Source organism: Argiope bruennichi, chromosome 8, assembly GCF_947563725.1.
Source record: "Argiope bruennichi chromosome 8, qqArgBrue1.1, whole genome shotgun sequence".
Lineage (NCBI taxonomy): Eukaryota > Metazoa > Arthropoda > Arachnida > Araneae > Araneidae > Argiope > Argiope bruennichi.
In genome coordinates this window covers 22842765-22856873 of record NC_079158.1, presented here as the reverse complement: position 1 = coordinate 22856873, position 14109 = coordinate 22842765, and the positions used below count along the sequence as shown (strand labels likewise).

The 14109-nt window shown below is 25.5% G+C and overlaps 1 protein-coding gene across 6 annotated transcripts in view; it reads right to left on the bottom strand.

Moving 5' to 3' along the window:
- The window catches only part of LOC129981734 (nuclear receptor coactivator 2-like), a 378069-nt gene that overhangs the window by 26180 nt on the left and 337780 nt on the right, over positions 1–14109 (bottom strand). For 3 of the 6 annotated variants that reach the window (XM_056092696.1, XM_056092700.1, XM_056092701.1), the window contains exons 1-6: positions 7448–7758; positions 6173–6280; positions 4165–4334; positions 3208–3308; positions 3024–3113; positions 312–399 (exon numbers count right to left, since the gene is read on the bottom strand). In XM_056092696.1, the coding sequence (XP_055948671.1) occupies positions 312–399; positions 3024–3113; positions 3208–3308; positions 4165–4334; positions 6173–6240 (517 nt within the window). In that variant the 5' untranslated portion in view covers positions 6241–6280; positions 7448–7758. Of the gene's footprint in view, positions 1–311; positions 400–533; positions 650–3023; positions 3114–3207; positions 3309–4164; positions 4335–6172; positions 6281–7447; positions 7759–14109 lie in introns of those variants that run through there. The other 3 variants (XM_056092698.1, XM_056092699.1, XM_056092702.1) reach the window with 2 other exon arrangements.

Below are 14109 nucleotides of genomic sequence, written 5' to 3'. Positions count from 1 at the left end.
GCATCATTACAAGCATGTAAAAAATCAAATTAAATAGAAATATATAAAAAGATCAGAAAGAAATGTTGCAAAGATAGCTACATTTTTGCAGAAAATCCCTACTTTCAAAAGAACATAACTGCTGTGAAATCTTAAACAAGTTTTAATTTAAAATAGATTTAAGAAAGCTATACTTTAAAATTAAGTATTCTCTGTAATTGTACCTACAGACAGAGGACTTTTTTAAGAAAGCATTTTTTAAAATTTTAAAATAAATTAATTTCTTAGAAATAAAATTAAAAAAAAAGATGTTATATGAAGATAAATCTTACCTATAGACATAGGTAGCAAATTGCTGCTAAATCTAGCGTGATCTCCGACGTGGATAATATTGTATATACTTTTATCAATTAAATTTTCCTAAAAGAAAAATGGAAAATTTGTAGATAACAACAGAAACATTGTAAAATTTATTATAGTTTCTATAAAAAATAAAATAATAATTAGCTATGACTTCTGGCATTTAATAAAAATAAAATATTTTCTTATAATACCAATGACATCTTTTCCTTTAGAATATGAAGTTATTATCCCTACATTTTAGTAGGAATCTTTAGTTTTGATTCTTGGAAGCAGAAATAAAACTAACTGCACAACACATGGTTGAAATCTGCAACAAATAAACTTTATGGTAGTTTACTTCATTTTTTTTCCTCCGAAAAGCCAAACAATAAATGATTATTTCTGAAACCTATCTTTTTTTGCGACTTATAAATTATAATTAACAAAACCCATAATTCCAAATGATAGAAACTGTCATTTATCAATTAATAAATACAGACATTATTAATTAAAAAGATGTTTATGCATAAATTTATATTAATGAAATAATCAGAGAAGAATACATCTAATATGGGAATTAAACAAAAAATATTATTTGGATCTGATGAGTGATTTAAAATCTTAGAAATTAATTGATATTTATATTTAACACTTAGAATTTAAAATGGTATACAGTCAGTCAAAAAAATAAAAATATCTGGACACAGTTCTTATACTCAAATTAATTATAAATAGAGAGAACATATTTTTACAGTGATTGAGTTTTGTTAAGTACATGAAATATTTCTTTACGTGAGGGGTTGCATCCATAATTAGATTTGCATAAACTTATTATTTTTTATTTTTTTTCATACAGCAACCCATAATTTAGAATACATACTAAAATTCTCAACATTTAAATAGCTCAAATACATATAACATTTTATAATTTTGAGTAAATGGTTGAAGATTTATAAATAATTGAAACTTTAAATTCCTATTGCTAAATGAGATCTTCAATTTTATTCAGTATGTTTCAAGATAAAAGAAAACTAGACAATAAATCTTAATTAACAAAATACTCCATAAGCAAGACTAAAGTATTTCATTGTTAAAAAATGTGAAAGTAAATTAAAAAATATTTTTAATTTAATTGTAAATTTAAAAAATATTTTAAATTTACAAACCAAAAATCTTCTAATACAAACTCAAATTTTATGCCAATCAAAAGAGCAAAATCTAAATCATCATATCCCAAATTTTAGCCATTATCAACAAATAGTTTTTAAGAAATGCAACAATAACTTAAACTTTCAAAACAGCATAATTTTTGGCAAAACATCTCATTTTTCTAAAAGGTTTCTCTGAAAGGAATAAAAAATTGCTGCACTCAACAAGAAAACAAAACATGCCTTTCAATAATTATTTAGATTAAAATAAACGTGTTTTCTTTTTAAAATAAATGCTAAGATGGGGGGGGGGGGAGGTTAATATATATTAATAAATTTCAACTCAATATATTTAAAACAAAGTTTCAACAGAAAATAATTATGGATGAAGAAATGACTTGCGAGATATTTAATGAGAAAAAGCAAAGAAGCAAAATTTTGCATTAATTACAAATTTTATAAGGCATGAAACATATGAATAAATAAATTTTACTGAAAAAAATTCAAAAAGCAAGTGTTTATGCTTTGACAACCAAATGTGAATAGATATTCACAAAATATCAATTCTTTTTAATGAAACAAAAGCTTATAAACATTTCAGTAATTATTTTCTTTATTTAACACTCTAATAAAAATATATTAAGAATATAAAAAAAGTTTTAAAATTATTTAAAGTATCAGTTGATGGAAACTTGATGCAATATAAAGTCTTTTTGAATTTTGATTATTCAGGAATGTTTCAGTACACAGCACACTTTTATTTTTCAACTACTCCCAAAACTTTTAATTTTAAGCTATTTTTAAGTTTAAGCTATAAATTGCCAAACCTGTCTAAAATTGTCAATTGCTTGAAATAACATGCCTATTAAATGTTTTATTATTAGTTAGTTAATAGTTTATTTAGTTATTATTAGTTATTGATAATAAAATATTATTTATTAGAAATTAAGTACAAATATAAAAGCATTATTTTGAATTCTTATTTAGTGCTATTTCATTGCTAATATTGATGCATTAAAAAAGAGCAAAATTATTGTATTAAAGAATGAAATGAATAACTGAATAAAGGAAACTATTGACAGAATTTGTTTATTTGCTACCTTTGCATATATGAAAACAGTTCTTGAATCTTTTTTCTCATATATTTTTGATTATTTTGAACAAATTTGTCTGATATTTTATGTCTGGAATATTTACATATACTTAAAGAGGATGTTCTAAATTTTTACCTTGAAATCAACTTTTACAGAATACAAGCAATAAAAGTGTCCAGATACTTTTTTTAATACACTACACCCAAACTACTTTTTTTCAATATATACATCAACATAGAAAGAGCCATAAGTTTGTATTATACTTTTTGGCAAATCATGTTGAAGTGCATAAAAAAAACTTTAAACCATTCTTAAAAAGTACATATAATTAATGAAAAAAATTCAATTAATACTTAAAATTTAGAAACACAGAGATAACTTTTGGCATTTTTAAAATAGAAAGGAGATTGGTGAATATTACATCCTCAAAAATAAAACATTCAAAAGAAAGTACACTTACGTGATTATATTTTAGAAAACTTTCTACATTATGTGACACAAATTCTATCTTGCCGTCAGTATTTACCACAAACAAGAAGCCATCTAATGCCTATAAATTAGATAAGAAAAATTTTCAAGCAAAAAATTTACATAAATGATAACATATTAATAAAAGTACTAATGAAGTTTACAGTCACACTTACATGAAGTAAAAATGGAGCAATGAGATCGTTGCCAAGATAAGTTGGATTACTGGATGATACCTCACTCTTTTGAAGATCATCACCTGAATTACAATCTTCAGCTAAAAAATAATACAAAAATGAAGCAAAATTAAATTTAAACATACATTATTGATAAACGAAAACTTACCTGCTGGAGAATTTATTTTACAAGCATCATTTGAACAAATATTGAGTTCTAAAATTATCTATGGAATTTTCAGTCACTATTTCATTCAAGTTTAAAAAAGGTTTAAAATTTTAATTAAATTACTAATTAAAACTATTAACAGATGCAACATGAATACTCAATTTTCAATAGATCAATTTAAAAATTGTAATTATTTTTCAAGCTAAACCTGAATAAATAAATTATTAAATTTAAAAATATATATATTTCTTCAATAACAAAAAGATGTTAAAGAAAAATGCAAGAATATCTTCAAAATCGAATTCAAGTGTACAGACTGCATATTTGATTCTAAAATCAATTTTTTACCAATGATATTAAACTAAATAAGAAAGCCAATTATTTTTTTATGCTTCCTTTCAAATATCATATTAAAACTTTCTGATGAGTATATTAAAAAAGAATGTTAAAATATCAGTTCTACAAAGAACTTCATGTTATTAAACCTAAGATGGACAGAAAAACTGATTAGTTGAATTTCAACCCATTTCATAGAAAAATTATTTTTTCATACAAATCAGATTTTCATTATTACTATACATTATTGCAATTGAAATTCCAAGGAAATCTCCCAAAATTGAAATTCTTCTATCCTAACCTCTTCTCTTTATTCTCTTCAAATTCTCATATGATTTTCTCTCTTTTGACAATTGAATAAAGGTTGAAAAAAAAACCCCACAAATTTGTGAAAAAAAAAACACAAATTAAGAAACTTAAATCAATAGTTATATATAAAATGGGCAATGCACCTAATTTAATTTGACGGATTTGGTTGACTGTTTCCTGAAGTATGGCACACTTGTCAGGGTTGGCAGAGAGGGAACACATGTCAGAGGCACTAGCAGAGATATAACCTGCTAGTTCTTCTAGGTAGTCTTGTGTTGACTCCCTACGACGTTTCTCATTAAGGCACTTATTGCTACAACAAAAACGACATTAATACAGGTTTAATTTATGAACTAAATACTGCTATCACACTGCACTTAATTTAGGGTTTACAGATTTCTTGACAATGTGTTGAGAAAAATATAGGTATTTATCAATTATTAACATAAATAATGTAAATACTTATCTTACAAGCAAATAAGTATGCTTAAAATACTGAATTTATACAGGTATAAATAAATTTAATGGCAAATAAATAAAATTTAATATTCAAGCATTGGTGTTAAGAAGAAAATTTGAATTTTATAAAATAAAGATTTGTGCCAAACATAAACACTTAGAAATAAAATAAGCATGACCAATCGTACATTAAAATAAATAAGTTTGAACAAAAAGTATTTGAGACAGAAAAAAATATTGCAGAATTACAGCATAAAAGAAAATTAAGAGATCTGAAGAATGATAAAAATTTGTTTTCGAACGTACTAAAATTTGTGTTTTCACAAAAACGTTTAATCTGTATATTGTTAATTGATTAATCAAACCTTTAGAAATTTGCAATCATTAATATTTAAAACTATAAATTAATATCTTTATAAGCATTAAATATGAATTATTGTGCACCACACAATTTGAAAATAAACATGAAAATTTTGTTACGCAAAGATATTTTAAAAATAAAAAAGTGCTATTTAAATTATAAAAAAGCTTTTTTTTTTACAGAATGGAAAGGGGAAAAGAAAAAAAAAACATGCTAATATTTTAAATTTTGATAATATTACATTTAAAATAAAAATACGATACATGTATCACATTAAGCATATGATCACTATAGATATTTAATTCTATTTAAAATCTTGATTCTAATTTACATGTTAAACAACTACATTTTAATTCACAAAAAAATGGGACCAAAAAACCAAAAAAGGTAAATTCAGTAATTCTGTCAGTAGTAATCACAAACAATTTTTGTATGAAAAGCCATATAATGTGGAAGGTAAAACATTTTACAAACAAAATATGGATATTTTTAATTATAAATATATATTTGAAAATAAATATATATAATGCTCAATAAACAATTCAGTGAATAATTAAAAGTTACCCTTAATTTAGCTCTAAAATTTTACACCAGCAGCGTTTATTTTCTTGTAGAAATGACAGAATCGATTTAAAAATAAAAATTATTTTAGTTTCTGTGATATCAAACAACAAATTCATTACATACATGACATATTAGTATTGTTCAATTGACCATTCATTAGTTGCAAAAAGTAATAGATTTAAAAACAAATTATACTGATAATTCTATAAAAGCTCTATTTTAATAATAACTTTTACCTTTTCAATCAATTAAACAATACTTAACATAAATCTGACCTCATTCAGAAATAAATTAAAAATGATTCATATTATAAAACTTATTTATGTAGATTATTCATAACTATTCAAAAATTTATTTATAATTTGATACAAAATAAAAATTTTAAAAATTTTCAAATAAAAAAATATTAAATTCTTTATAGATTCAAAACATTGTTAAATTATGGTTATTTCTATTAAAAAATTCAACTGAGGTACTTATTTTTACCTAGTTTAATGCATTAACAAAAATTTATAAGACTACATTTTTAAATGCAATAATTACTATATATGAATACAATAAAAAATATATTTTTAGAAAATTATAATAATTGAGCAACAAATTTTGGATGCAGATTAGTTGAAAGAACTTTTTTACATAATTTAAGAAATATATAATCAATTACTCTGACCAAAATTAGTAAGCATAGTTTTAATGTTATTAAATACATTTTACTATATCACAAACAGAAATTCATATAACAATCATTAAAAATTTCAACAACTTACAGTTGAAATTGCAACTTATGATCAGCCTCTTCAAACCTTTCCAAATTGACATTAGGGGAAATATTCATCTCAGGCAGCAAAACAAAAATATAACTTCATTGGCTGGGCCTAGAATATATAATTTAATCAGGATACACCCACACAGGCTGATTTAAACATGATTACATTATAATTAGTAACATAAATAAAATAATTAATGAAATGTATAGAATTTAAATAACTGTAACCTTTACCATAATTTCTCAGAAGATACAACTTATGCAATGACATGTTCAATAATAAGTTTGGAAAAACTTTCGTGCCTTTAATATTAAATAAAATTATGAAATTCATGTTAATGATTAAAAATATTATCACAAGATATTTTTAATCATTAACCATTTCAAACATGACCATTATAAAATAAAATAAACAAGCAAATTATCTTGAAAAATTCTAAAGCATAATGTAATTTGAATAAGCATATGAAAAAAAAAAAAATAAATAACTTGGGAAAAAATAAACATTGAATATACACATTGTATCTGTTTACAAATTACATTGTAAACAATGCCAGATTCAAAATATCAGAAATGTTTTATAATGTTGTTGCCATTATAGCGTTAATTAAATATATATTCTATACGAATAGCTCACAAATTTTTCCATTCATCGCTTTAAGGAAACAAAAAGCAAAAAAAAAAAAAAAAATTGATCAAGGATTTTTAACTAAATTATTATAATGGAAAAAGTGTTCAATAAATAAAATTTTAACATCTTATGCCGGAGAAATTGCTTTTTCATATCAAAAACCTTTCAGATTTTTTTTGTGTTTACAGAAGAATTTTAAAAAAAATCGACTGACGACCGATGAGAACTTTTTTGATACAAAAGGGTTGAAGTAAATCGCGAATTATCAATATAAACATTAGATCTTCCTATAACAACTAGCTGTGTCATTACCAAAATTCCAAGAGCCCTACAGAAAATCATCCCATTTTTATTTTAATAGGAACAGTAACGTAATGATTGGGCCATCTCCCCCACACAAATACAATGTGAAAACAGTTTTCTGAAAGTTTTTGCAGAATGGGTATCATCCTAGGCGCAGAGATTGACCTGAGAAATGTCTACGTCACGCATGGGGACGTGCCATTGGCGCGAGATATACATGTACGCAGACGATATACCCCTACACCAATGGGTATTCATAAATTTAATCAACACATTGGCAATGTCAGCTGATTGCCAGGGGCGATGAGCTATAGACACCCCTTGTGGGTCTAGCGTACTCACCTAGAGAAGGCCCAGCACACCACGAAAACATCATATCACAGCACAGAATCCGAGTTGCGACCCATCGTCGGATGGAACACAAATGCACAGCCAGTCAAATCGTCGAGCCACGGAGAGAGAAAAAAAAATAAAAACAGACGAACACATCCGGGCTAGGACAGTCCTGCATTTCCTGTTGTGGCGTTATCGATCGGACTATTACATTATTTTAATCCAATACACCATGATAAATTTGGGTATGGTTTTTAGAAGATCGAATAAATTATTAAACGGTAAAAACAACACAGGAACGAAATCAGTCGACGAGAGAGGGCTACGGCGACTGCGCAGTGGCAGCTACATCACGGAATTGCTCTCTCCTTGCGGTAGCAGTGATCACGTGGGTCTTACAGGTGCTCTGTGCTAGCAAAGTATAGCATTGAGGGGTGAGTGGCCGAACGCCGCCGATGACACTTTCGCGTTGCGTAGTATTGGGGAGGAATTCCGAATATAAATTCCACTGTTTGCGAATTTTTCAGTTGGGGGCGAAATAAAAGCTTAATTTAATATATATTTATTTTAAAAAAATGAAACTGTTTTATTTTTCAGAACGTAGATGACATTCTTAATTTAAATATGCACTTTTAAAGGAAGTTAAACATAATTCATTTAGTTTCAATGTTAAATATAAAAAAACTAACAAATATTTTATGAAAAATATGGACGTAGTAAAATTGCACAACAATATGAGATACAATAGAGGGCGAATTAAAAAATTTATTGCAATTACTTTTTAAAATAAAAGAAGAATACATGAATAATCAACAAAAAAGTATTCATGTTTAACATTTTTTTTTTTTTTTTTTTTTTTGTAAAAAAATGTTTTAATTATTACCTAATTTTCTCCTTCGGTCGGATGCTGACAAATAAATTCATTAAATAAAATATCAAAAGAAGAGAAACGTTATTAAAAAGGAGTTAGCATTTACATAATACTAAAAAATTGTAATCTTTTGTTTCATTAGAGCACGACTGTACTTCTTTACTTCTTTAGAACACAACACAAAGGGGGGGGGGGATTTAATTACAAAATTTAATTTTCATTTTAATTACAAATGAAGTTAATAGCAAATTTCAAATTTTATAATTACATGTGGAATTACAAAATTAAATGTGGCTTTTAAAATATATTCGATTAATTAAATAATTGCCAGTTGTTTTGTCGAAATTTCTTTAATTTTTTTGTTTTTATCTTCACGAATACACCATATTCCAAAACGTCAATTCTCTATCCAATTTTTGATTTTTATAATGCTTTAATTATAATACAAACTTTTAATAAAATTTTTTAAAAAAAATTTAAGCTTAATGTTTTTAATGATCTTTTAGAAAACATCTGCAATTTTTTCTTTATTATAAACAGTTTTTCTAACTATAAAACTTTCCTTCTCCTATTTTTGTAACAGTTAATTTCTATATAATTAATTAATACACTATGGTTAATTCTCTTTTACACTGAAATAAATAGATAGTATCAAATTATTTTAATCTACTTTATAAGTAATTCTTAAGTCTATTTTAAGTAGTGTTAGGTAACAAATAATAATTAGCTAAAATATTTACTATGTAATAATCTTAACACAATTATTATCGTCCTACTTTTTCAAGTTCATTAAGTCTATTATTACAAGACAATAAAAGAAAGAAATATATATAAAAAGGGGAGTTATTCCACCAAAAAAATCTAAATATGCCTTCTTTTATTTCTCGATTACAGGAAAAAAATTAAGATTAAATAAGAATATTTATAAATGTTGAAATGTTATGAAAACAAGAATAAACTTTTCTGAAAAATCGTTTAGTCGAAACTGAAATCAAGATTATGTTATGTAAAAGTGCAGGATAAAAGTAATAGTATAAACGTTATTATTACTTCACTACTTAATTATATATTTTACTATCTGATCACACTTTGTGTCTTTATTGAGGGGAAATAAGCATAATCGAAGAAAATAATATTGCACTTGACAAAGTTTATCTGCACTGAACGAAAATGAGTTAAAAACCTCTCTTTTACCTCTTTAAATTGTATTGTATTTTATTATTTTCCGATTTTTCGATTCTTTTACGTTTTTTTTATCAGGCACTAAACCCTTTCCTGATACATTGAAATCAATATATACTGATATATGATATGCTTTTAATGATCGATGAACCTTAATTTTTGAATTCTTTACTGAAAATGTTGTACTGTCAACAAAGAGAACAATAACGAGCATTAAATATTAGATGACAAGTTTAATTATGTTTGTCATGTGACTATGACGTTTCATGATCATTATGGGGGGGGGGATATATGCTATATGATTAATTATTTACAAAACATAACTAACGGGAAATTAGCATAACAGTTGTGGAATGTTTAATTATGCAAAAGCGATAATTGACTATGATGCACATTAAATCACATGGCGTTAATATTTCGTGACAAACGTAATTAAATATTTCATTTAATGGATCGTTATCTTACAATGTGTCTTGACGTCGCGTCCTTTTCTCTTCAGCAATATGCACATTGGATTACAAAATTAAAGTGGCGCGTGGACATGAAACACATTGCAATGCATCTTTTCATGAACATGAAATGATACATTGTGTTGTACTTCACTTAAATTAAAAATCACAAGAAAATTAATTGCGAGCACTATCAGGTCCAATTAATATTTCTCCGGAAAAAAAAATATTTTCTGAAAATGATTAGCAAGAATTAGGGAAACTATCCATCGGAACGACCCATCAGGTTTGAAAAAACGGTTAATGATATCAAATGAATCATTTATGCAGATGATAACTCATCAACTAAATATACGCAAATGATCATTTGGCTCTGCGAATAGTTGGTAAACACAATAAAACGAAATATAAGTCACTGCCATGACCTTAATTTTCTTCGATGACATGTACTTAGACAATAGCAAACACTTAAAAAATCATTAGTAGTCGTGAAATAAGTTAAAGCGCGCGATATGACAAAACGTTATTTCTCATCATTATCGCTATAACATATAATTTTACAGCAAGATCTTCATTAGAGAGATGAAATGCAGTAAAAGTTAATTTAAACTTCTTTTTTATTTTAAAGAATATCACAGAATTTTCTTTTCAAAAGTTTCTTCTAAAATTTCGCTCAAATAAATAATTCAAATGAAACCTTTGGAAATAGCCACATACAATATACTTATGTGTTTGTTATTAATGTAACGACGCATTTTATTTATATTCAGAAAGCAACGGACATTTTTAATGAGATTGAAAAATCAAATAATCAAACTATTTAGGTTGATCACGTAAGTTTATTAAATTTAGATTATATATTCCGAGGACAGTTAGAAATAAGGCTGTTACTTCTTTATTACTATAATCATAACAGTGTAATATTTTTTTCATTAAGAAAAGGCATACAAAACTAGCATAATATTACAATTATATTTATGAATTTTTTTTATAAGAATACTCCGTTTTTTCATATTTAATAATAGATTTTAAAATACAATCAATTTTTATAAAAATATTATTATTTTAAAAATTAATTGCAAATAACCAAATAAAAAAATTCCTTAAAGAACAGGATAATTAAAATCTTTCTTATATCGATATGTTTCCTGAGATTAAAAAAACAATTTTTAATACTAACATCATAACTTTGCCATCGTAACGATGCCATTTTAATTACACTTCTTTTTTAAAATAAAATGTAATTAATATTAGGGGTTTTTTTTTGTTTGTGGCAGATATATTATTTGAATTTTATAATGTGATTTTAAGTACCTTTCATTGTTTTTATTGTATTTATTAATTTTTATTACAGTTCAAGAATTAAATTTCTAGAATGTAATTTCGAATTCAGAAAAAAAGATTGAGGGAACTGATAAATAGAAAATATGCATACATGTATACTAAAAAAATTAGAGAATAAAAAGTTGAGGAAAATTATTTAATTTTCAATTGCAGTTCAGTTCAGAATTAGCATTTGAATTATTAAAATTTGGAAATTCTTAATGAACTGATAAATAAGGAATATAAATATTTACAACTTTCAGATACGGTACTTGAAATTAAATAATTTTGAGATCACAAACTTTATGCGTTAAAAAGTCAAAAATTTCTTTCAGAAGATTTCAGGCTATAAAATGTTACGACTATCAGTTTCTTATATGGAAGAACAAATTTAATATTATTCAGTTCATAACATGAGAAATTTGGAAGACTTTTGGCATGTTTCTTTCTCCATTTCTGCACAACTGACAACAAAACAAATAATAATTTATTTTAGTGCCAGCTGGATGGAGTATAGGTACATAGTATGAACTATGAAAAATTTTAGATGGCGTGGCTCGTTTTCTAACATAGTTTGTCTGTTTTGCGAAAGAAATCACATTCCATTTTATTTAAAAACCACATTTGGAAAAGCTTCGTATGATTTTTTTTTATTTTAAACAAGCAAAATAAAGCAAAATTTTTATGTAAATTTAAAAGTGTAGATTAAATATTTTTAAACTATTAAGAATGATAACATTATCTTCGATATAAAAAAAATATTTTTAACGTAAATATTAATCAAAATAATTTTGAATAATGAAAGAAGATTTTTTCTAGATAACGTGTTTAATTTTGAAATATGATTTTTTTTTTTTTGTATTAGAAAAAAGAAAACCACATCTTATTTATTTTAAAATGACAGTAAAAAAATATTAAAAAAAGTGAGACAGAACAAAATAATATAAATAAAATTTAGAACGAATTCTAAATTGCTGATAAATTCTGGGATGTGTGTATATATATATATATATATATATATATATATATATATATATATTTGATACTAACAAAATAATGGAAAAATTAATTAGAATACTAAAGTAAAGATAGAAAATAATTCATAATTATGCTGCAATGAAATACAGAGTGACAAGATCAAGATTTCTTGCTCAACAAAGTTTTCAATAATTTCATTAGCTAAATATTTAAGAAGCAATTGTATGAAACACATCGCAAATGCATCTAATTATTGCCATATCACTTATCAAAAGTCTCCAGCGTTATGACCTCCTGTTAATATTTGTCTGTATCATGTCAAGAAAAAGGAAATCAATTTGATTCTGGAAGAAAGAAGTTGAATTTTAGAAATGCAATAATTTATAAGCAATAACTGAGTGTATTTTGCACCGAAATTCCGAGATTTCAATACATGAAGACCCCGCAGTAAATTTAAATAAATTTATGGAGAATTTCGTTACTGTAATGACTCAAATGATGTGATGTCAGGTGCAATGTAAAAATTAAAATTCTCTAAAATATTTTTCAATTCTTCAAATTCAGTAAATTCTGAGCACAAAATGTTCAAATAAATCATTTTGAGAGTCAAGTGAGAATTATCAAGAATTATTTTTTCGTCTGTTTTGAATAAACTTGGAATTATTTAACAAGTAACTATGAAAATAATTTATTTATTATTCCTTTTAACTTAGTGGAGTAACTTTCTAAAAGTTTTAATTGCAAATTTAAACAACTGCAATATTTAAAAAAACATTCTGATCGAGAATCAATATATTATTTTCAACAATCCGTTACATGCATTTTTTGTTTCACACCGTTGTGGCTGAAAGATATAAAAAATCGCATAATTTAAGGTTAAAGATAAATCAATTTTGGCTGATTACATACTAAGACAATAACTAATAAGGGAGTATTAATCCAATAACGAGTCCGAAATTTTCTCGCATAGAATTCTCTAATAATTATGTCATCCATCTTCTTATCCTACATAAAATTGTGGACCTTGGCAAGCACATGAACTATGAGTGCTTAGATTTTTATTTCAAAATTCCATGCACTTAAGTTGTATAGTTCGTAATATAGAAAAGAAAAAAGGTTCTCGTGTATTATTAGCCAGTTGCCAATGGCGAACAATAATTAAGGAAGGACATATTAGTGTATGATCTTTGGCAATAATAATTATTATTATTTTGGCCAGAAATTACTGACACGTGGTTAATACACAAGTACCAGAAAACTAAATGTATTTCGAACAACTTTCTTTTGACTAATTAAAACCAAAATTTTGACAAAAAAAATTATAATTGTAGTCACAAAATCACATATCAGATTTTATTTATATAAGAGTAACATCCTTCCGTTACCGAATAATCGCATTTACAAGCATGAGAAAATACAGTCCGACCGACAGTCGTTCAATTTTTTGACAACTTGTGGTTCAAAATTTGAAAAGGATCTACAATTAAGATGATAAAACTATGAACTAAATTTTATTTTATTAATTTGCTACTGTTGTTGCATTTTCATGTTTATAAGCATACAAAAGTACAGAGCAACAGAAGGCCAATCTCATGTCGGATTCGGCTCTAATTGGACACATATCTGTATTTTAGATGTTAAGTCAGTGTACTGAATTCTATCAATATAGATCTCTTCATTTTATATTTATCGTGCTAAATAATACTATGACAGCCGGACAGCAGCCTTTAAATAGATTTAGTTCAAATTTTGATTTTTAAAAATCTAAAAATTTGGTTAAAAGACCTATACCAAAATTCATCCGTCTAGCTCAAAGCGTTTATGAGCTATCGTTTTTACAAACCGACATAATTCCAGAAAAGTGTTTC